At 36.4% G+C, this 23,373-nt stretch overlaps 1 protein-coding gene across 1 annotated transcript; it reads left to right on the top strand.

Annotated features, from left to right (window-relative positions):
* Positions 1-2,233: 2,233 nt before the first annotated feature.
* On the top strand, positions 2,234-7,143 carry LOC149812066 (putative peroxygenase 4). Its single transcript, XM_089992830.1, has 6 exons — positions 2,234-2,489; positions 2,704-2,799; positions 2,944-3,032; positions 6,423-6,517; positions 6,646-6,771; positions 6,854-7,143. Exons 1-6 carry the CDS (start codon positions 2,447-2,449, stop codon positions 7,008-7,010), a joined length of 606 nt encoding a protein of 201 aa, XP_089848956.1. The 5' UTR covers positions 2,234-2,446; the 3' UTR covers positions 7,011-7,143.
* Positions 7,144-23,373: the final 16,230 nt, after the last annotated feature.

Consider the following 23,373-nt stretch of genomic DNA (forward strand, 5'->3'; position numbering starts at 1 on the left):
GACGGCTCTTAAACTCAAGGACAACTTTACAAAGGTTAAGCAAAAAGAGGGACGGATTTGTTAAGGAAAGAGACGTTATGTGGACCCCACTATTACTGATCTCCGGAGAAATACATGGGCAAAAGACACATCTATGATGTAACGTAGAGGTTATACTACAGTGGAACTTGTCTCGCCGAGAAGATAAGAGAGGAGAGAAGAGAGAATATGTGGATGTAGGTTATCTACTTCTCTTATAATCGAACCACGTTAACCTTGAGTGTTTCTGTGTGTGTGAACGTGTCCGAGCTTACCTTGTGCTCGTTTACTGTTAAATAGCTGTAAAATGACCATTCTTTCCCTCGTTGAAAGTTTTTACGGTGGATTTGTAATTCCTCACCAAAAACATCGAAAGGCAGAGAATGAAGAACATGAAAGCAGGACGAATTTTAGAATTTCATTTTGTGAAACACAGACAGTGGAGGCAAACCAAATTGTAACAGAGTTATAGCTTTAACCTTCAATTGCACTGTGAAGAAGTGGGGGAAGAGTTGGAAACGCATAAAAAAAACGTAAACAAATTAAAAAGAAAACGATCTTTACCCATGGTTTGTGCAACGACTGTTTGACTTACATATCGTTGGTGGAGTTTTTTAAGGGATTACACTCCCGCATTTGAACATGAGACCCCTTAGTTTTTTCTTTTTTTCCCTCCTTTACCGAATGAAAAAATAAGCACGTAAAACCTATAACGAGAATCAACACTTTAATAACCATAACATCTAATGGAATCTGAAAATTTGGAATCGCTTCAAATGTCCGATAATGAAAGCGGGAGGGAGGCCCCAAGGGGGGTTGGCCCAGTGGGGGTGAGGCCTTGGCTGCTAGATGGGAAGTAAGGTTCCATTCTCATGGGCGTCGCCCTTCTGCGCAAGCCAATGCATAGCATAGGTCCCAGGGGCAGGGGTTGTAGAATCGGAATTTTAAGCTGTCGGCAAGATGACCGTAGGTATGGCAGGTTGAGCCAGCGTGACCAGGTCTTCATGCCTGATGGGGTTTCTTTCGGTTATAAATTCAAAAAAAAAAAGAAAGGGGAAGGGAGAGAAAGTCATTGGTGGGATCGAGGAAGAGAGGGAGGGTGAGTAGAGAGTGGGTAGTTGGGCAGAGATGGAAGAGAGAGTTGGGGTTGAATCATCAACAGATGGAAGAGAAGGCAGAGGGTCGTTGGAGAAGAAGGGGGGGGGGGGGAAGTAGCTTTGACAGGGAATAAGGGGTATTTTGGTCATTCATATGACCATTTGCTTTAACCATGGTCATTGTTTGAATATGGTTAAGCTAACGGCCCTTTGCGGGAAGGACCATTTTATAACAACGGTGAAAAAGCAAGGGACTGATTTGCAAAATCCCATAAAACAGGGACCATTTTGCAAATCCACCATAAGGAGGGGACTAATTTGCAAGAAACCCAATTCTAAAACTCATCCTGCTTTCATGTTCTTGACTATCTGTTGTTTTCTTTGCCTTTGGATATTTTTGGTGAGGAATTACTAATCCACAGTACAAACTTTCAATGATGGAAAAAATGGTCATTTTACAGCTATGTAACAGGACCTGGGACGACTCTTAAACTAGGGACAACTTTGCAAAGGTAAAGCAAAAATAGAGACGGAATTGCAAAATCGCACAAGGCAGGAACTATTTTACAAATCGACCCTAAGGCAGGGAGTAATTTGCAAAAAAAAAACCCTACAATTTAAAAACCAAAAAGACAAAAGACCAACTCGCAAGGCAAGTCTTGCCAAGTAATTAAGCAATGCGCCAAAGAGTAAGATGCAAGTATGAATGGGAGACTTAAGTGTGCAACACCGCTTGTCTGGCAGGATCAGTTAGTGCACGTCACCTTGTGTTGGGACGTTGTAGAACCCCAAAATGGTATGGTTGTATAACTGATAGGGGTCTGCCTAACCCCAGGTTTCTCTGTCGATAAAAAGAGCAAGATACAAGCAAAAAAAGGAAATCTGAATGCACCTTTTGAAAAAGCTTAACGCATGGTGCATATTCTTTATCACAAGTTGGCATAGTAATTAATTCATCCCTTGTATTTGTTCGCCTTTTTAACCGCATCAACCACTTTTTGTTTGTCGGTTATTTGGTTGATGGGATGGTTTTCACACTCTTTCCTTCCTTTGTTATTGAGGCTATATATATATATATATATATATATATATATATATATATCCTTATTCATGACTATTTGGTGAAGCGCTTTAGCATCAAAAGCTACGATTTGGGGCCCGGCTCGTTCCTCAGCACTTGTGCTCTTGCAACCCACACGGAGTTCTTGCCTATTCTGATCCCTTTAAATAATCACACACACCAGCCTCTATTTGTTTATATAGCAAGTGCTGTTGCTATTGCTGATATAGTTAATAGTGGTCCTTGGCTTATTCCATAACTAACCACTTTAATGGATGCTGCTTGCGGTTTTTCTGTGGAGATGGCTCAACCATGTAATTCATTCTTTCCTCCCTTTTTTTGTTGCACTTACTAGTATTTTTTATTTTCATAACTAAATGGGTAGGTTGCATGGAGTTTTAAGTTGCCAGCATAGGGTAAGATCAGTGTGGCTATGTCTCTGATCCTGGTTGAAATTTCTCCATGCAATAAACCAAAAAAAAAAATAAAGTAGGTTATCCCTAAACGGTTCAGTGGTATAATCTGCAGATGATGGCATGGAAAACGAGAACGTTCTCATGAAGCACGTGTCCTTCTTCGACAGAAACCAAGATGGGATTATCTATCCTTGTGAAACCTTTCAGGGTACGTAGGTGCTGGCTTCTCACCAATCCCTCTTTCTTTTCTATCTTCTTTCGTTTCAACACCATAGGTTTGTTGCAGAACTTTACTTGGTTGCAGTTGTTTCTTTTTTTTTCTATAATCTTGGTTTGCACTTATCTCTTTCAGGGTTTCGAGCAATTGGCTGTGGGGTGATGCTGTCTGCCTTGAGCGCGTTCCTCATAAATATTTCTTTGAGTGGCAAGACTATTCCTCCTGTGAGTCCATTTAATCTTTTCCTTTTGATTTTGGTTTTTTTTTTTATTTGTTCCCATGAACTACTTTTAGAAAGAGGATGACATGAGCAATTGAAATTTGAATCTCTTCTTTTCTTCTCTTTCCCTTTTTATTTTGGTTTGCCTTATTTTTGTTTATGTTATTTTTAGTATTTTCAGTTTTCTAGCCTTAGATTATTTAGTTGCCTTCTAGCCTCGGTTTCTGGATTCCCTCTCTATATTGAAGCAAAGTGCCTTTGAAATTTATCTTTTTTTTAGTGTTACATTATATGAATCATCGCTGCATGGTGGGCATACTGCAACCTGTTTGGAATTTCACGAGATGGGTGTGGTGTCCATCTCGAGAAATGTTGAGATGGATGGTCATATTCAATCTCCATTGCACATCTCACTTGAAAACTCTCAAGCAAGTGAAATGCCTGGTGAGGATTTATGGCTGTAATGGGGCTGGGAGTGGCATTTCTGAGGGAAGATCAAATTATATTGTAACCAATTTCATCAGTTGTTTGGGCTGATAAAAGAATAAAAAAGCTAAGCTTGAAGCGTTTGAGCTCGGCGCATTCTTGCCCTAGATCAAACTAGGGATGGCAGTGGATTGGGGCGGGGGACAAGGTCTCCACCCCCGCCCCGTTTCAAAATCCGAACCTCCACCCCCACCTCCATCCCCGCACGAGGATGGATTTTAACCTCCACCCCCGCCTCCATCCCCATTTCATGTCGTCCATCCCCGGTCCAAACGGGGGCAAGGCGTGGTGGGGCTCCGTTTCCCCTTAGTCTATAGTCATTTCTTAAAGGATTGGGGACGGGGCGGGGTGGGGCTAGGCGGGGATTGGGACAGGGACGGGGACGGTGCGGGGAAAAGCGTAAGTCCATCCCCGCCGCCATCCTCGCACAGGGTTAGGTTTTAACCTTCATCCCTGCCTCCATCCCCGTTTCATGCCCTTCATCCCTGGTCCAAACGCGGCGAGGCGGGGTGGAGCCCCGTTGTCATCCGGTCCACTGCCATCCCTAGATCAAACACAGTCCAAGCTCATAATAAGCTCGAGTTGAATGGGCTGAATTCAAGCCGGTTTGTTTACAAAAAGACGTTTCAAAGTTGAAAGTATTAGGATAACAAAAAATACAATCAAATTAGAGCTGTTGATTTTATCTTTAAATCTATTGCTTGCAAACTAAAATCTCCAATCATTATATATATATATATATATAAAGGTTTGCTACAGTCATTTGTACGTGCAGACCACTTAGTGGGGGTGAACCTCTTGTTTTTTTTTTTCTCACATTTTTGGATTGCCCTAATCCGACCTGTATACAAGGCTTTTTGGCGACACAAAAATCAACAACTTTGAAAGCATTATTTTTTTTAACTCATAAAAACATTTTTTTCATAAAAAAATATGATCCAAGACCAAGAGTCATTTCCTACTAAATCGAACATGATAAACACATCTATGAGGTTAGATTGTGTCAAAACAACTCGTATGGTGAGATTCAAACTGGATTGTAGGTACAATCGATTGTACTAAATAATAAACCCCATATATATAGAATGTTACGGTGCTATGGGAGAACCTACTACCACCTACTAAAATCATATTTGTAGGTTGCATCTTCTCAATCAGACCTTATAGATGTTCTTTACACAGTTTATTTGATAGGAATCATGTTTTCTGACAAAAAAATAGGTTTTTTTAAGTCATTAAAATTTTGGTACATTGTGTGTTGTTGATTTTTGAAGATCTTAAACACCCTAGTGGATACCATAATCTCAAGATTCAAAACTTGTTTTCCGCTAAATAATGATTGTAAATCATATCTATAGGGTCTGATCAACAAGAAATTTCAAAATTTTTGAAAATTTGAAGCTTTTATTAGCAGGAGCAGGTGCTCCAAGAGATCCTTATCATATATATATATATATATGGGGAATGAAAACCTCCTCAATGAAAACCCTCCCAAACCTCCCCAATGATTTTTTTTTTTGGTAAATTTTTTCATTAAAGAGGACCCAACAAATCCTAAATTCTTCATGTAAGATCATCCAACATTCTTTTCAGATGCTGAATTTCTTTTACTGTGGCCGGATGTATTTTTATTGAATTGCTTGGTAACTTATCTTTGAATTTTGTTTTTATCTTTTGTTGGGCAAAGGAGAAGAAACTATCAACAGCCATACATTAGCATGCCTCCGGTTGATAAAATCCTCGAGGTCTGACCTACCTACGAGAGAGTACACCTCAGCTTCAACCTTGTGGCGAGGGGCACCTCCCATGGGTTTCAAACAGTGGTTGTCCGATGTTAAGTGATAAACATGGATTGCTCCTAGTCAGAAAGGCAGAGTCCCTGCAGGCTTATCTTTAAAACTTTTTAGTATTGAGAGTGAAAACTTTTAGACCTCAACCCTATGATGAGTTCGGTCATAACAATAGACTTTTAGTTGAAACAAGAAACAAAAAATGGACCCGTTTTTTGAAAAAAACACACTTTTTTATGTGTGATTTTTTTTTTGCTTGAAAATGTAGAAGGTTTGATATAGTTTTAGTGGGAAACCTATTCCATGGATGAAAAATCATGGAGCCCACTTTTTTTTTTTTTGCAAAAACAAAATCTTAGTTTTATAATTGCAATGGTTGGACAATAGGATCTTCAACAGGTGTAGATGCCACTTGACTTTACACTCCTTTGGGTTTAAGTATAATTGTTTGGCAACATTGTGCATCCTTTATATGCTTTTCTTTTGTCCCTCAGCTGTTTTTCAGTTTAACTTCTTAACAAGAAAAATAAAGATCAGTCAGGACACTTGAAAGTGGGTAGAATATTGGAATCCAATTCCACCAGAATTCTCTTCTCCTCTGTTTTGTGTTTCAAGAATTTTGATGGAATTGGATTCCTGTTCCATCGAATACTACAAATCTAAACACACCCAAAATGATCTGGCCAAAAGGGCAAGTATTCCTGTTCACATGATAATGAAGTTGCCCTCGAGCATCTTGGAAGGACATCATACTTCATTGGTTCTACTGTTGCCCAATCATCACCTTATTGCAAGGTACTCTCTCCAATCACTGGCCAATGCCACACATCCACCCATTTGAAACCAAGTGCGGAAAAGGGGGATTTGTGGCACTAAGTTTGGACCTTGGAAGTTCTGCAACCGAGTTAGCATGGGCATCCATAAGTAGGAAATTTTCAATATACAAGACTCATTTTCACATTATTATATTATTACAGTGCCACTATTTCAAAAAAGCACTTTTAGTGAGAGTTAGGCACGTCCCTCTAAAAAAAAAAGTCTAAGAAATTCCTTCTTATATTATTCAAATTGATTGATTATTTTCTCTAACAATTTATATTTATTGTTTTTTTTTAAAGGGAAAGAAGTCTTCTCCCCTCCTCCCAATCTACATCAAGAATATCAATAAATGTAAACATGGAAGCGATTCAGGAGTTTATGACTCTGAAGGAAGGTTCGTCTTCTTGCATAAATATAGCCCCTAGAAAATGATATCATTTTGGTGTTTCCTTCTTGGAGTTAGAATGATCACATTCACCTAGGTAATTAAGGATTTTATATGGGTGCCATAAAAACGTGCAGGTTTGTTCCATCAAAGTTTGAAGAAATTTTTAGCAAGCATGCGGTTGCCCACCATAATGCACTGACCGGTAAGGAGCTGAGAATGATGTTGAAGGCAAATCGAGAAAGCAAGAACTATAGTGGATGGTAGGTTGTTCTTGTTGTTGCAATTGTTATCTTGGTTAATGGGCTTGTCGTACCAGCTTCTTACACTTAGCACTGCATGCAGGTTAGCCAGTTGGACAGAGTGGGAGATCTTGTATCACCTCTGCAAGGGCAAGGATGGATTGCTTCATAAAGACACTATTAGGGCTGTTTATGACGGCACCCTGTTCCATCAAATGGCAAAGGAGAAGGCTTCCCGTGATGGTCACAAAATGGAGTGAACAAGGGTCCAAAATGTTAGAAACGTGCAACCTATACGTTCTTCATCCACAGTCCACGGAAATTGATTGTTCATATGGTGCATGTTCTTACAATATGAAAATAAAACTTAATATTTCTTTCAGAAAAATAAAACAACAAGAATTGTCATCTTAGCCAACTTGTGAGCAATATAGTTGGAACTTTTATGGGCCCATTCGATCGAAATAAAAAAAGGAAACTTTTATGGATCCATTTGCAAATAAAAATGGAATGTTTGAAGCAGTCCACCACAGCACTTTAAATTCAAGCTACATGATCCTTTTACAATTTACTTGTTGAAAAATTTCATTGCAGCTCTCCCACAAGCTGTTCTATCATGCCATGTTTTTAGATATATAATTCACCACTAGGAAGTGTCTGAATGATCCCTGATCGTATATCTTATTTGCCATCATGGCATAGCAAGGATGTGGGAAGAATTTTGGATCCAACCTACTGTGGGGGGACCTATGTATCCGTTGGCAGTAACCCATTATAAAGAATGGTTGATGCCATTCATTATGGGTAGGATGTGTTCCCTCACCTTGTAGAGAATTTCTGTAAACTTTGCATCTTGAGATCTTTTTACTTCATCAAACACAATCCCATGCCGCATCTCTCAAACTCTTTGAATAACCATTTGGAAGGATACTGTTATCATTGCAAAATTTTACTTTTGCAAGTCAAACTGACCTTTGAAAAAGATTTTGAAAATAACTTGCATTCGTTTTAAAATACAAGATAATTCTGAAGAATGAGACTCGTCTGTCGGTACGAGGTTCAACCGTTCCTGGCACCGTAACCAGGGGTAATTGAACCAAAGATCAACCATGTGCTTTGCTTTGCCCAACTTGTCTAAATCGATGTTATATTCTTAAATGCACAAAGAATCAGGCATGTGCTATGAACTTTGGAAAAATGCAGATTGAAAATATGATGTATGCTTCAAATAATGAAAAATACTTGGAAAATGAATGATTGAAAATCGCGAATTGCATTTGGAAAACATTTTTGAAGAAAAGGAAAATTGATTTCTGAAGAAAAGGAGATCTTTTTAAGAAAATTGAATTCTAGAGAAAGATTATGAGAAAATTGATTGAAAAGGATGGGCGTGTGACCCTGTGAAATATTTTCATGATGTGATCTAACCTAAATGATCTATGAATGCAATTTGAGAAAATATTTTTTAAATTTTTTTTGAGAAATCATTGATAAAATAATTTTTGTGCCTTATAGAACTTAGATGAAATAGATTCTTTATATATCCCTCACTATGGCCACGAATGTATATTGAATGTATCTCATTTGATTCTAAAAGAAGAAAATATTTAGAAAAGTTTAGAAAATATGCTATGATTTCTGAAAATGCCTAAGAGTGTAGGTCATTTGTGGCTCAGAAAAATATGATAAATCTGAGTTTCATTTATATTCTGACTATGGCCACAAATACAAAACTCACCGAGTTTATCAACTCTTTAGAAGCTAGTGCACGTGCCATTCATGTAGACCATTATGAGTTTGAATATGCATGAATCATCATCCATTACACATTGATATTTATATAAAAAAAACCTATATGCAATGCAACCCTATTCTAAGCAGGAAAAGTAAATTATTATTCCAATGTTTTATAATTTATATCAATAATAAATTGAAATAAAGAAAAAAAAATACAGAGAATATAGTCTTGAATGTTTCTGCAAAACTAGCAAACTTGTTAGTGAAGATATGTTGGCTTTTGGAGATTTATCCAGCAATATCTGAAAATTGTTGGATTTATCCATATATAAGCCCTTTTCCATATTTTCATGAGATAAACATATTAAAAAATGATATAAAATTGAATAAATAATGAAGATAAATCATTTAAAAATTCAGAATTTTAGAAAAAATAACCAAAATGCTCCTGAAAACAAGACTATGACCTTGAAATCAGAGTTTTTAGAAAAGATTTTTGTAAAACTTTTGATTTAAGGATCAAACGGATTCAAATCAGCACCAAATCGGGTAAGAAGCACCCTAGCATGATTATAAACATGATCAAACCCTAAAAATATAAAAAGTTTCATAAAAAATTGAAATATCATGAAAATAACAATTTTTGCTAGTGTTTTACTCGAATCGGGACTCTGCGGGCATCCTGCTTTTGTGATTTAATCAAAAAATGCATCAAACAGATTCCAAACTCTGTAAAAATTGACATGGGTAGTTCTGATAACCCTAAAATTAAACTACATTCAAAAAAATATATTTTTGACATTATTTTAATAAGAAAATTGAACAAAATCCTAAAATATGCAATTTTGCCCGCGGGCATGTACCTATCGCAGTGTCAGACCTGAATCGAATATCAAATCAATATAAAAATTCATAAAAATTTACAAAAAGGTATTAGACAGATAAACATAACTTTTTCCTTTTACAGATCAGAAAAACTATCTTCGGTTAGGAAGATATTGTTTCAGCAATATATGCTCGATTCTGGCTTATACGTAACGAGTTGAAATAAACACATCCAGTTTCGCGTACAAGGAAATATATCAAACTGTGTTAAAAAATTATAAAATTTTAGCAGATGATAGTAAACATACAGATGAAGATACTCATTTTTATGGATCATCGATCAGATCTCCGCTGAGGGAGATACAATATACACAATTTGATCTAGGGTTTAAACAATGCATAGCGGGCTCTGTAAAACTGATTATGATTTATGATAGAGGAAAAATAGCAAACAGATATATAAAAATCTTAAAATTTTACAGAGAATACTAGACAGAATAATGAACACACTTCAACTTATGCATTGTCTATCGGATCTTCGACGAGGGAGATGCCACCTCGGCAAGTCATCCCTAAATTCACATAGCGTTTTCAGGGTTCTAAAAGCATAGTTCAGTTTTCGATTTTTTTGATAAGGTTACAAAACCCAAAATAATCCAATTTTTTTTTATAGAAAATCACTGACAAACTCATGGATCAACCCTAAAAAAATTGTATTTTTTTGACAGAAAATCAAACATGAAATAACACCGTTCCAGCGTGCCCAGGATCAAGATTTATAGATTATCGATAAAGCATAAAATACACTAATCTAAACATGAAAAGTAATAAAGAAAAAGCTACAAATAATCCAATGAATTTAGATTTGATGCTTGAATGAACAAAACAAATATCAGTATGATGAAATAATAAAAAAAATCAGGGAAAAGCATGGTTGGAATTCGATTTAGCCTCTAAAAGAGGGATTCGACCATCGAACGGTCGAATCTCGATCTTTTTTAGGCGTTTAATATAGTGAGCATGATATCAATGATTTTGATGAATTAAAAAGATGAAAACAGGTATGGTTGATCAATGGATCATGATATCAAATCGTGGAGCATGAATCTTGAATAAAAAAAATGAAAAGGGGTCATGCATAGGGGCGGCAATCGTGAAAACACGAAGAAAATAAAAAAATAAAACAAAAGAAGAGGAAGATGAACTTACCTTGGGGATGCAACAATAGAGGAAGGCTGAGAGAGAGAGGAGAGAACCATGAAATTTCAGAGAGAGAGAAAGAGTGAAAAAAACCTTGCTTGACCCCTTATAAAGTCCCTATTTATAGTTTTTTCAAAGTTGCTTAATTAGGGTTAATTAGAAGCATTTGATTTTTTTGAAACTCTTCCCAACTAATCTAATTAAGGTGGACAACTTTTTTGAAGAATCCTAACCTATTCCAACACTAATTAGTTAATTGAGTCCTAATTAAACCCTAAAACCAATCCAAATGTGGCATCAACCCCTATGGGCCTACATTTAGTTTTTAAAAGCTTAAATTTAAAAGTTAAAAATGAGGTTTGAAAATATTAAATTAAAATGAAGTTTTAAAATCAATTTGGACTTTTTTAAACTCCTAACCTAATTAGGACACTAACTAACCCAAACACTCTCAAATGTGGCGCCACCCAGAGTGGGCCCCATTTGGTTTTTCAAAAAACAATTTTAGAACTTTAAAAATAAAGGGGTTAAAAACATTTTTTTTGAGAAACTTCAAAAGGGCACCTAAACTAACTAATATTTTTTTTGTATTTTTGAAATATGAAGTAAAATGAAATGAAATGAAATTGAAAATTAGGGTTTTGCACCCCTATAGGGTGGGCCCCGCTTGAAGAAAGTTGAAAACTGGTTTGAAAATCAAGTTTTTGAAATAAAGGATTTACGAAAGAAAGTTTTTTAAAAGAAAGTTTGAAAATAAAACCAAGGTTCTAAATCAACTAAAGTCCTAAATGGATTGAAACTCTTCCAGGTGTGGCACCAACTGTGTGGGCCCCACAACAGGGTTTTGAAAAAGCTGAAATAAAGACTGAAAAGGGTTTTGAAACGGGGTTGAAATCGCCAAATGAGAATCAAAAGTTTTAAAAACAGAGTCCTAGTCTGACTAAAACTCTAGACTAGAGTCCTAAATTTTGAAACTCTTAAAATTTGGGGTTTTTGAAAGAAAACAAAGAGGTTTTGAAAGATCTTTTCAAAAATTGGTGAAAATGAACAAAATACGAGACCAGGGTCAGAGTCCTAATCAACTGGGACTCTATGATAGAGTCCCAGAATTTTGAAACTCTGTGATGAAATCATAACAATTTTGAAATTTAGTTTCAAAAAAGATAAATAAAGAAATTTTTGAGATATTCTCTCAAAATTAAAGTCAGGGTTAGAGTCTTAATCCAACTAAAACTCTAGAACAGAGTCCTGATCCGACTAAAACTCTAAAATTTTGACTTCTTTCGAAAGATTTTGAAAGATTTTTATGAAAATAGCAATGAGAGATGAAATCCTGATCCAGCTGAAACTCTGTGATAAAATCCTAGTCTGATTGAAACTCTGAAATTTTGGGCCAAAATAAAAGATTTTAAAAGATTTTCTCAAAAATAGGTAAAAATAGAGGTAAAAGATAGAGTCCTGATCTGACCGAAACTCAGACACAAAGTCTCAGTTCGACTGAAAATTTAAGATTTTTATCTTTTTGAAAGTCAGATGAGAACGTTTTTGAAAACAAGTGAAAAACATAAATAAAGGATGAAACCGGGATAGAGTCCTAATCCGGCTAAAACTCTGGGATAGAGTCCTAGTCTGACTGAAACTCTAAGATTTTGGCCAAAATGAAAGAAATGGGCTCGGCATAAGACTTCTTCTGATTTAAAACCAAGATAGAATTTTGAAAAGGTTCAAAAAGATAAAAAGACAGAGTCCTAATCCGACTAGGACTCTGAAATTTTGAAAAATCCAGATAAAAGAATTGATCCAAAAGTGACACCACCTAGATTGGTCTCATTCGAGAATTGAGATCAGTTAAAATTGAGTTTAAAATGAATCCAGATCGCTTTATAAAGAAAATAATTTGAAATAAGGGAATATAAGATCCTGGGGGTTAATAAATGGCCAATATCGATCTTTAAACCCAAGTTTTGAAATTGATTTCGAAAGAAAAGTTTTAAAACTCGAATTTGAACTAAAAGATTTTGAAAAACCAGAGTGCTGGATTTCAAATATGCCATGCAATGCAATGAAATGACATGCAATGATATAAAATGATGCAAAATGATATGAAATAAGATGCAAAATGCAAACCATGGATGAGGGATTTGAAGTCCTGGACCCCTGACAAAGACAAAGAATTGAACATTTTTTTTCGAAGGTAAAAGTTGATGATTGAAATCGAGCCAAAATAGATATTAAATCTTGATTGCAAGATGAAGTATTGAAATTTGGTGCAAAATTTGGGCTCTGAATAGCCCTGGCTTGGGTGTCGACCAACTGGTTCCCTGAAGGATTTAGAAAGCGGGTCCCAATGGCAAGAGGAAAGGGTTTGTGAGCGAAGGTGGAAAATTTGGGGTGTTTACAGATGCTCCTCTTTGCTACTAAGCCGGTTAGTGGTCGAACTTAGTGGCAAAGAAAAACACACCAAATTTGGGCTATTAAAAATGCCACAGTTAAAAGAATCTGACTGAGTGTGAAAGAATTTGCTCTAGTGGTGGTGGTAGATTTGGAATCGAGAATGAAGAAGAAAATTCACCTCATTGAAATGAGGCTTAGGTTTAGCCCTTAACCTGGATGGGACGAAAGAGTGAAATCTTCGAGAGAAAAGACTGAGGAAACCATGAAAAATACCTCATAGAGTGAGGGGCTGCAAAGAAGGCAATAATGATGGGGTTCGCAGGAGGCAACTCGGAAGATGAATAAGGCAATTCTTTCGAAGAAGTATAAGGCAAATTTTTTGTTAGTGCAAAAGATGAATAATGCAACTCTCTCAAAGGGGGGCAAGGGTGATTCTTTTTCCAACACGAAAGACGAAATTAGGTGACTCTTTTGAGGAGGAACAAGGCAATTCTTTCGATAACGCGAAAGACAAATAAGGCAATGCGAGACAATTCTTTCGACAATGCGAAAGATGAATAGGGCAATCCTTTCAGAGAGGAGTGAGGCAATTCTTTTGACAGCGCGAAAGACGACTAAGGCTATCATTTCGGAGAGAAGTGAGGCAAATCTTTTAACAATGTGAAAGACGAATAAGACTATCCTTTCAGAGAGGAGTGAGGCAAATCTTTCGATAATACGAAAGACAACTAAGGCTATCCTTTCGGAGAAGAGTGAGGTGAATCTTTTGACAATGCGAAAGACGACTAAGGCTATCCTTTCGGAGAAGAGTGAGGCAAATATTTTGACAATGCGAAAGACGACTAAGGCTATCCTTTCGGAGATGAGTGAGGCAAATCTTTTGACAACGCGAAAGATGACTAAGGCTATCTTTTGAGAGAGGAGTGAGGTGAATCTTTCGACAACGTGAAAGATGACTAAGGCTATCCTTTCGGAGATGAGTGAGGCAAATCTTTCAACTACGCGAAAGGCGACTAAATCTATCATTTTGAAGAGAAGTGAGGCGAATCTTTTAACAAATGTGAAAGATGACTAAGGCTATCCTTTCGAAGAGGAGTGAGGCAAATCTTTTGACAACGCGAAAGACGACTAAGGCTATCCTTTTAAAGAGAAGTGAGGCAAATTTTTTGACAAACGTGAAAGATGACTAAGGCTATCCTTTCAGAGAGGAGTGAGGCAAATCGTTTGACAACACAAAAGACAACTAAGGCCATCCTTTCAGAGAGAAGTGAGACAAATCTTTCGACAATGCAAAAGATGACTAAGGCTATCCTTTTGGAGATGAGTGAGGTGAATCTTTCAACAACACGAAAGACGACTAAGGTTATTCTTTCAGAGAAGAGTGCGGCAAATCTTTTGACAACCTGAAAGATGACTAAGGCTATGCGAGGCAATTCTTTCGACAACGCGAAAGATGAATAAGGCTATCCTTTCAGAGAAAAGGTGAGGTGAATCTTTCGACAACGCGAAAGATGACTAAGGCTATCCTTTCAGAAAAAAAGTGAGGTGAATATTTCGACAACGCGAAAGACAACTAAGACTGTCCTTTTAGAGAGGAGTGAGGCAAATCTTTCAACAACGCGAAAGATGACTAAGGCTATCCTTTAGAAGAGGACTGAGGCAAATCTTTCAACAACGTAAAAGATGACTAAGGCTATCCTTTCAAAGAAGAGTGAGCTGAATCTTTTGACAACGCAAATGACGACTAAGGAGATGTGAGGCAATTCTTTTGTCAACGCGAAAGATGAATAAGGCGACTCTCTCAAGGAGGCATAAAGTGATAACAGGATGTGTCAAAATGAACATCGAGCTTTTGCTTTATATCAGGATAGCTAAAAAATATTGCCAAAATGATAAATTTTGTAGATGATTCAAAATAATTGAAATGTGCACATTAGTGCGAAAAATATTTCCTCTTCTACCTAGAGTATTACTTCTAATTGGGCTAACTTCGTAGAATCCAGAATCAAGTTCAAATTATTGTTATTGTGTTTCTTCAAGAAAGCTATCCATTTCTTTGATATGAAAAGAAAGGAATAATGTTCTTAGTATCATAAAAGCAATTTATGAAAAGGACATTGATAAAAGAATTTTATATAAATAAAGATAATTCTTGGCAGTTTGATATATGAGGCTTACCCATGATGATCTGACCCAGCCCCAGCCCCAGACGTGTTTGATGGCATTGATTTCATGCGTGATATACATAAGCAAGTCCGAGCAAAACTTGTGGAGAGTTACAATGCTTACAAAGCTTCCGTAGACCAAGGTCGTCGTGATGTTCAGTTTCAAGTATGTTAGCTAGTATGTGTTTACCTGCGTCCTAAGCATTTCCCAACAAGTACTTACGACAAGTTGAGTCCTAAGAAATATGGCCCTTTCAAGATCCTCCGACGATTGGGCCCGAATGCCTACTTCCTTGAACCGCTCGAACATTGATACGTTTCGCCTATCTTCAATGTGTTTGATCTATATGCTCACTGTGGAGACAACAAGTCGTCAGATTTGACTACTTCCCAACCAGGGGAGAATGACGTAGAGCAGGACCAGATCGGGCCCGTACCACGTGACCCAGGCACAACCAGGGAACCCGACCCACAAGGGATGGACGATCAGACCCAGGAGCTGGATCCGATCGTAGGTAAGGTGACTCGATGCAGGGACGTGACCCTGCGCACCTACTCCAGACGAGGGAAGGCCCAGATCGTTCCAAATCCATCTCCAGAATGAAGACGTCTCAGGTCCAGGATCGGACCCGAGACCCTGGTCCACTAGCAGGCGTCTTTTCTTCCTTTCTATTGCTTGTTCCCTTTCATTTACATTCATTCATTCTACTGTTCAGTTGAAGTTTCCATTGAAATAAAAATAAGCCTCATCGTTTTCGGTGGGCATTCTTCTTACTTTCTGCATAACGCACGACCGTAGGGTCATGCCCTCATCAGCCGTCATCAAAGCACGCGAAAGCCGGTCCTCCTCCCTGCATCAGATCTCTATTACATGAGCGACTTGAAACTTCCCAACAACTCTTTTTGTAACTATGTCCAAAATAAAAATATCGAAAGTTTCTCAAAAATGTACTCTTTTCTTTTTGAAAAGAATTTTTGTAACGAGAAACATTTTGTTTGCAAGAACTGTATTTTTGGAAAGATGAAATCTACTCCTTTTCTAAATAGAACTTTTATGTCCAAAAAGCCTTTTGAGTTGGTTCATTCGGATGTTTGGGGCCCTTCTCCAGTCATATCAAAAGGTGGGTACTCCTATTACGTTACCTTCATTGATATAAGGAGGTTTATGATAAGTTGGATACCAAAGAAAGCGAGAAGGATATTTATAGGCTTGCAAAGATAAGAGATAGGAAATCGAGGGATCTAGGTATGGTTAGATGTATCAAAGATGAAACACAAAGGGTTTTAGTCAAAGATGAGGAGATTAAGGAGAGATGGAAAGATTATTTTGATAAGCTATTCAATGAAAGGCATGCTCAGGATCTTGGAGACTTGTCCATTCCTTTTCATGAGATGAATCGTGACTTCATGCGCAAGATTCAAAAGAAAGAAATTGCAGAGGCTTTGAAGAAAATGAAATAAAAAAGGGCAGTTGGCCCAGATGGTATACCTATCGAGGCTTGGAAATGCTTGGGAGAGAAAGGTTTAGAATGGTTGACAAATCTTTTTAACAAGATTTGGCGGACAAATAAGATGTCTAACGAGTGGAGGAAGAGTACTTTGGTGCCTCTATATAAGAATAAAGGTGATATACAAGATTGCACAAACTATCATGGTATAAAACTCATGAGTCATACTATGAAACTTTGGGAGAGGGTGATTGAGTCTAGGTTGAGGAAGGTTGTCATGATATCGGAGAATCAATTTGGCTTTATGCCTGGAAGATCAACACTCTTTTGAGACATAGAGATTAAGCTTTCTTGGGGTTTGGTGAGAATTTCATCACATCAGCCTTCAACTTAGTGACGTTCTAATTTTCCCTGAAAGGACATGTCACATACTCCTTCAACTCGGAGATGATTTGAGTCTTCTTTAGTCCCCAGAATTATATTAATGATGTTGTCACTTTGATTGAAATCTCTTGATGATCTTTTATACTCTTTTGAGACATGAAAGTGGGCTCTCTTGTGATTTGGCGAGAATTTCATCACATCAGCCTTCATCTTGGCAATGTTCTGATTTTCCTTGGAAGGGAACGTCACACACTCCTTCAACTTGGAGATAATTCACGTCTTCTTTAGTCCCAAGAATTATATTGATTATATTGTCTCTTGGATTGAGAATCTCTTGATAATAACAGTGATCATATATCTTTTAGGGATTGGTGGGAGGTTCATCGCATCAGCCTTCAACTTGACGATGATTTGAACTTTCACTAGAAGGACACATCACATACTCTTTCAACTTGAAGATGATCTGAGTCTCCTTTAGCCCTGGGGGTCTAACTCATTCACCAGTCTTCAACTTGATGATGATTGAGAGATCCCTTTTTCAGATAGTTAATTACAACTTGATTGATTGAAGATATATGAGATTGACTAAATTCTTTTTATCGCCCAGGATATTTCCACTGCCTTATTGCCAGAAGAATGACCTTTAAAAATGTATCATAGCTATGATCAATATCAATTCACTTATTGCTTTTAAATATCATTGGATTTTCCTTTATCGGTCATATCAAAGATTTTTCTTCATCCTTTTGGTTGACCAACAAAAAAACTTGATTTTTCTTCTTTCTTCGCAAAAGCTTTATCCTTTCAGAATGAATACTGAAGGTAATATGAGATAAAATTTTGGGCAATAAAGATTTTGAGATCAACAACTATTTTTCATGACAAATTGGCAAAATATTCTTGAAATCCTTTGTGAAAGAAATCGCTTGACATCCGATTGACACATCTGTGGGCTTCTAGAGGAAAGTCCAACATGAGGCTCAATTTCGAAGGTAAATCCAATGCAAAGTTGGAATTCTGAAGGTAAGTCTTGGCATAATGCCAGATTTTAAAGGTAAATCTAACTCAAAAGTTGGTTTTGAAAGAGCATTCAGGTCAAAACTCCAATCCCGCAAAGAAAACTGGAAAATTTGAGTCAAAACTCAGGTCTTCAAAGGAAAAATTAAACCAATTCGTTTTTTAAGGAAAGAAAATCCAAGTCGAAACTCGAATCTCTGAAGAAAAAACTAGACCAATTCAGTTTTAAGGAAAGAAAATTCGAGTCAGAACTCAAATCTTTGAAGAAAAAACTAGACCGATTTAGGTTTTAAGGAAAGAAAATTCAAGTCGAAACTCAAATCTCTGAAAGAAAACTAAATCAATTTAGATTTAAAGAAAAAAAAATGAGTCAGAACTCGAATCCTAAAGGAAAACCAATTCATATTTAAAGGAAAGAAAATTTAAGTCAGAACTCGAATCCTAAAGAAAAATTAAACCAATTCAGATTTTAAAGAAAGAAGATTCGAGTCGAAACTCGAATCTCAAAGAAAAATTAAACCAGTTCAAATTTCAAGAAAAGAAGATTAGAGTCAGAACTCTAATCCCAAAGAAAAACCAATTCATATTTGAAGGAAAGAAAATTTGAGTCGAAACTCGAATCCTGAAGGAAATTCATGTTTTAAGAAAAGAAAATTTGAGTCGAAACTCGAATCCTAAAGAAGAATTAAACTAATTCAGGTTTTAAGAAAAGAAAATTCGAGTCAGAACTTGAATCCCAAAGGAGAATTGAACCAATTCAGGTTTTGAGGAAAGAAAATTTGAGTCAGAACTCAAATCCCAAAGGAGAATTAAACCAATTCAGATTTTAAGAAAAGAAAATTCGAGTTGGAACTCGAATCCCAAAGGAAAACTAATTCAGATTTAAAGAAAAGAAAATTTGAGTCAAAACTCAAATCTTGAAGGAAAATTAAACCAATTCAGGTTTTAAGGAAAAAAGATTTGAGTCGGAACTCGAATCCCAAAGGAAAATTAAACCAAATCAGGTTTTAAGAAAAGAAAATTTGAGTCAAAACTCGAATCCCAAAGGCAACCAAAAAATTTGAGTCATAACTCAAATCTTTGAAGGAAAACTATACCAATTGAAGGAAAGAAAATTCGAGTCGAAACTCAAATCTTCAAAGGAAAATTATACCAATTGAAGAAAAGAAAATTCGAGTCGAAACTCGAATTCCAAAGGCAACATGGAAATTTGATTCGAAACTCAAATCTTTGAAAGAAAACTAGACCAGTGTGGACTGGGTTCAGAAACATTGGCCGGTAAAAACCAGATTTAAAGAGTTCGACCATCAAGAACTGGATTTAGGAAAAGACTCAACCCGAAAATTGATTTTGGCAACCGACAAAAATGGTTTTGATAAAAGACTCAACCCGAAGGTCGAATTTGGAAAAGACTGGTGTTTTGAAAGTGCCTGATGATTATGATGAGAGATTCTCAATCTTCACCCTTACGATGAATTGGACAATCGTCGGGGTCTCAGAATTATCCCTTATCCTGAATGAGTAAATAAATTTGATGCAAATAGATGCAAATTGACGCAAATGAATGCAAATCAATGCGAATGAATGCAAATAGATGCAAATGAATGCAAATAAATGTTGAGAGATTTATTTGATCCTGCCTGCATACAGGACGTTTTGAGGTAAAACAAATTTTCAAAAGATGCCCCAGTGTGACTAGGGAGTAAGACATTGAACAAAAGGATAAATAATTGATGTTTGACGAACGCGCTCTGAGGGTAACAAGGTAACATACTTCTTGATCGATTCAGGAGGCACTCTAAAAGAGGTTACTCTTTGTAAGAAGACATTCTACAAAGAAAGAGAAAGATCGACAATATATAAATAAAATGGTTCCAACTATGAGGAAAATTGATATCTTATTGATGTATTGAAGGAAGAATGACAAATCAAAGAAAGAAAACAGGATCACACCATCCCTTCAAAATGATAGAAACGAGAAAGTACTGGCATTGTCAGTTTCTTGAACGATCGAGAAAAGCTCGGTCGGGATGGGGAAAAATTTTTGAGGGCAAAAATTTGAATGAAAAGGAGAAGGGAAAAATCTGATGAGATCAGGTTGGCAATTCTGAAAGGATATCCCATTATCAGGGATTGGGTCATCACTGGAATTGTGACAATTGTGTTGTTACTTCAATGAAGGAAGTACGCAACTAAGGTAAACCCAAAAGGGAAGGTGGGTGGATAATTTCTCATTGCCATGATCATGGAATTCACTGGAAAATAAGCTGAAGAGATTTTGAAAACATGATTGAAATCCATGAGAAAAACACAATTTTTCTTTAGAAAAATAGCAGGCAAGATCAAAATAAAGCTGGAAATTTAAGATCCAGAGGAAAGGAAGGATGGAAAATTGTTTGGAGTTTTTGAAGGAAAGTAGAGGTTTTGAAGAATCATCCAGGGTTTGAGAATAATAAAAGAGAATGAAAATAAATAGAGAATCATCCAGTATTTTTAGAAACATTATGGAAAATATAGGGAAACAAAAGGAATAAAGGAAAACAACTAAAAATGCATTCAATCACATCCTGCATAGTCAAGTATGAGCATACAACAATCCTTAAAAGGCTGACTCTAAATGAATAAATTTTGAAATAGCTGTAGGACCCTAACCCTAACTCTAAAGTTCAGATCATCTGTGTCCAATCATGCTATGCCGATATACTCGAGCCGAGGCTCGACGTACGTGGCATAAAAGTTTTTTTATAGTTCTAGGCTCATGTTTTTCAACATCCTTGAGTGCATACCGATATACTTTGGACTATGACCTTTGGTACGTGGCATGGGAGATCAACCCAAATAGGTGGCGCAGTTGTGAGGCTTTGTCCCAAACTATGGTTCTGGAAGAAAGCTCAACTACATGGTGGCCAGGTAAAAGTAGGTGGGGTTGTTTTTAAAATATGATCAACATGCAAGAAAATATAAGGCTCTAATGACCTAAAGAATTAGAATTTTAAAATATTTATAAGAAGCAGATATTGTTTTCAATCAAATCCTAGATTGAGGAGAATTGTATTTGACCTAAGTCTAGGTGAGCATGAATAACGCCTCCTCAATCGGTCCTACGAAACCATGCCTAAGCCTATATGCAATCCATGTCAGTTGGGTTTGATTCTAGGCTTATAGGTTCACATGAAATAAAGTTGACATTGTAGAACACGATTTTGACAAGTTGAATAGAGCAAAGCACTAGATTGATCATGCGAAGACAGGTGCCATCATGGTTGTCAAACCTGTTATCATTGCAAAATTTTACTTTTGCAAGTCAAACTGACCTTTGAAAAAGATTTTGCAAATAACTTGCCTCCGTTTTAAAATGAAGGATAATTCTGAAAAATGAGACTCGCTTGTCGGTACGAGGTTCAACCGTTCCTGGCACCATAACCAAGGGTAATTGAACCAAGGATCAACCATGTTCTTTGCTTTGCTCAACTTGTCTAAATCGATGTTCTATTCCTAAATGCACAAAGAATCAAGCATGTGCTATGAACTTTGAAAAAATGCAGATTGAAAATATAATGTATGCTTCAAATAATGGAAAATACTTGGAAAAGGGATGATTGGAAATCGTGAATTGTATTTGGAAAACATTTCTGAAGAAAAGAAAAATTGATTTATGAAGAAAAGAAGATCTTTTTGAGAAAATTGAATTTTGGAGAAAGATTCTGAGAAAATTGATTTTGGAATTGATTGAAAAGGATGAGTGTGTGGCCTTGTGAAATATTTTCATGATGTGATCTAACCTAAATGATGTATGAATGCAATTTGAGAAAATATTTTTTTGAATTTTTTTTGAAAAATCATTGATAAAAGAAATTTTGTGCCTTATAGAACTTAGATGAAATAGATTCTTTACATATCCCTGACTATGGCCACGAATGTGTATTGAATGTATCTCATTTGATTATAAAAGGACAAAATATTTAGAAAAGTTTGGAAAATATGCTATGATTTTTTAAAATGCCTAAGAGTGTAGGCCATTTGTAGCTTAGAAAAAGATGATAAATATGGGTTTCGTTCGTATTCTGACTATGACCACAAATACGAAAACCATCGAGTTTATCAAGTCCTTAGAAGCTAGTGCATGTGCCATTCGTGTAGACCATTGTGAGTTTAAATATGCATGAATCATCATCCATCACACATTGACATTTATATAAAAAAAACAAACTATATGCAATGCAACCCTATTCTAAGCAGGAAAAGTAAATTATTATTCTAATGTTTTGCAATTTATATCAATAATAAATTGAAATAAAGAAAAAAAAAACATTGAGAATATAGTCTTGAATGTTTCTTCAAAACTAGCAAACTTGTTAGTGAAGATATGTTGGCTTTTCAGGATTCATCTAGCAATATCTGGAAATTACTGGATTTATACGAATATAAGTTTTTTCCCATGTTTATCTGAGATAAACATATTAAAAGATGATATAAAATTGAATAAATAATGAATATAAATGTAAATACCCCAAATTTTCCACATCCATTCTCAAATAACCCTCCTCGTGCAGTGCCAACCCTGTTAGGTCAGTGTAGGAGTCAAACCTCGAGTCAGTTTCAAAAAATCACCACTTTACCTATTTTCACTAGGAAAATTATCATTTTACCCCTAGGTCATCCCGGACCCCAGTCAGTCGGAGTCAACCAAGCTCATTGGTCAGTTCACAACAGGTAGAATATCAGTCATCTCAAGCTCATTTGAGCTCACAATGAACAGACCATTACCATTCCTACCAAAATGTGATCATTTCTTCATAAATGAGCTCATTTCTCACTCAAATCCAAGCCAAGTGTCTCTGAGTCAGTGATTCATAGTCAGTCATATTCTCCAGAGTCTAACTTGAGCTCACCAGGAGTTTAAGTGCTCCAGTTTTAGTTTAAAATCATAAATGTCCAAGGGCCCATTTTAGTCCATTTCAGCTCTTTCAGCTGAAATTGAGCTGAGTTCAGCTAATTGAGCTAGTTTTCAAGCCTTGATTTTAGTTCATGTCAGTATTACTGACCTTTGTTCTAGCTCAAACCCAGCTTAAGATCGTAATTCACTTCACTCCAGTGACCATTTCGTACCATTTCTCTAAAAATGGCAATATTTCTTGAAAATTTAGTCGGAGAGTCCAGTTGAGTCAGTACCATTGTCAGTTCATTGGAGTTCTAAAACTCTAAAACCCAGCTCAATCCAACTCATTTCAATTCATTTCAGCTTAAACCCTAATTTTCAGTGTCACTCTAACCCAGTAGAGTCCAAAAACCATTTCTTCAACCATTTTGCAAATTTTATCAGTTTTTATGCTTTTTAAACTGGTACAGCTGCCAATCGGGGTCTAACATTCAAAAATCTTCATTCAGGGTCTGCATTTCTCATGTTATTTCTCATCATTTCATATCATTTTCAGCATTTCATAACATTTCAT

This window comes from Nuphar pumila, chromosome 17, assembly GCF_984573655.1.
Source record: "Nuphar pumila chromosome 17, dmNupPumi1.hap1.1, whole genome shotgun sequence".
NCBI lineage: Eukaryota > Viridiplantae > Streptophyta > Magnoliopsida > Nymphaeales > Nymphaeaceae > Nuphar > Nuphar pumila.

Bases quoted from the DNA above. Each gene is read 5' to 3' on its own strand.
- LOC149812066 (XM_089992830.1), top strand. From the start codon at position 2,447: ATGGATGCTGCTTGCGGTTTTTCTGTGGAGATGGCTCAACCAT. The intron at 2,490-2,703 runs GTAATTCATTCT...TATAATCTGCAG, and splicing joins TGTGGAGATGGCTCAACCAT to ATGATGGCATGGAAAACGAG. The intron at 6,772-6,853 runs GTAGGTTGTTCT...CACTGCATGCAG, and splicing joins AGCAAGAACTATAGTGGATG to GTTAGCCAGTTGGACAGAGT.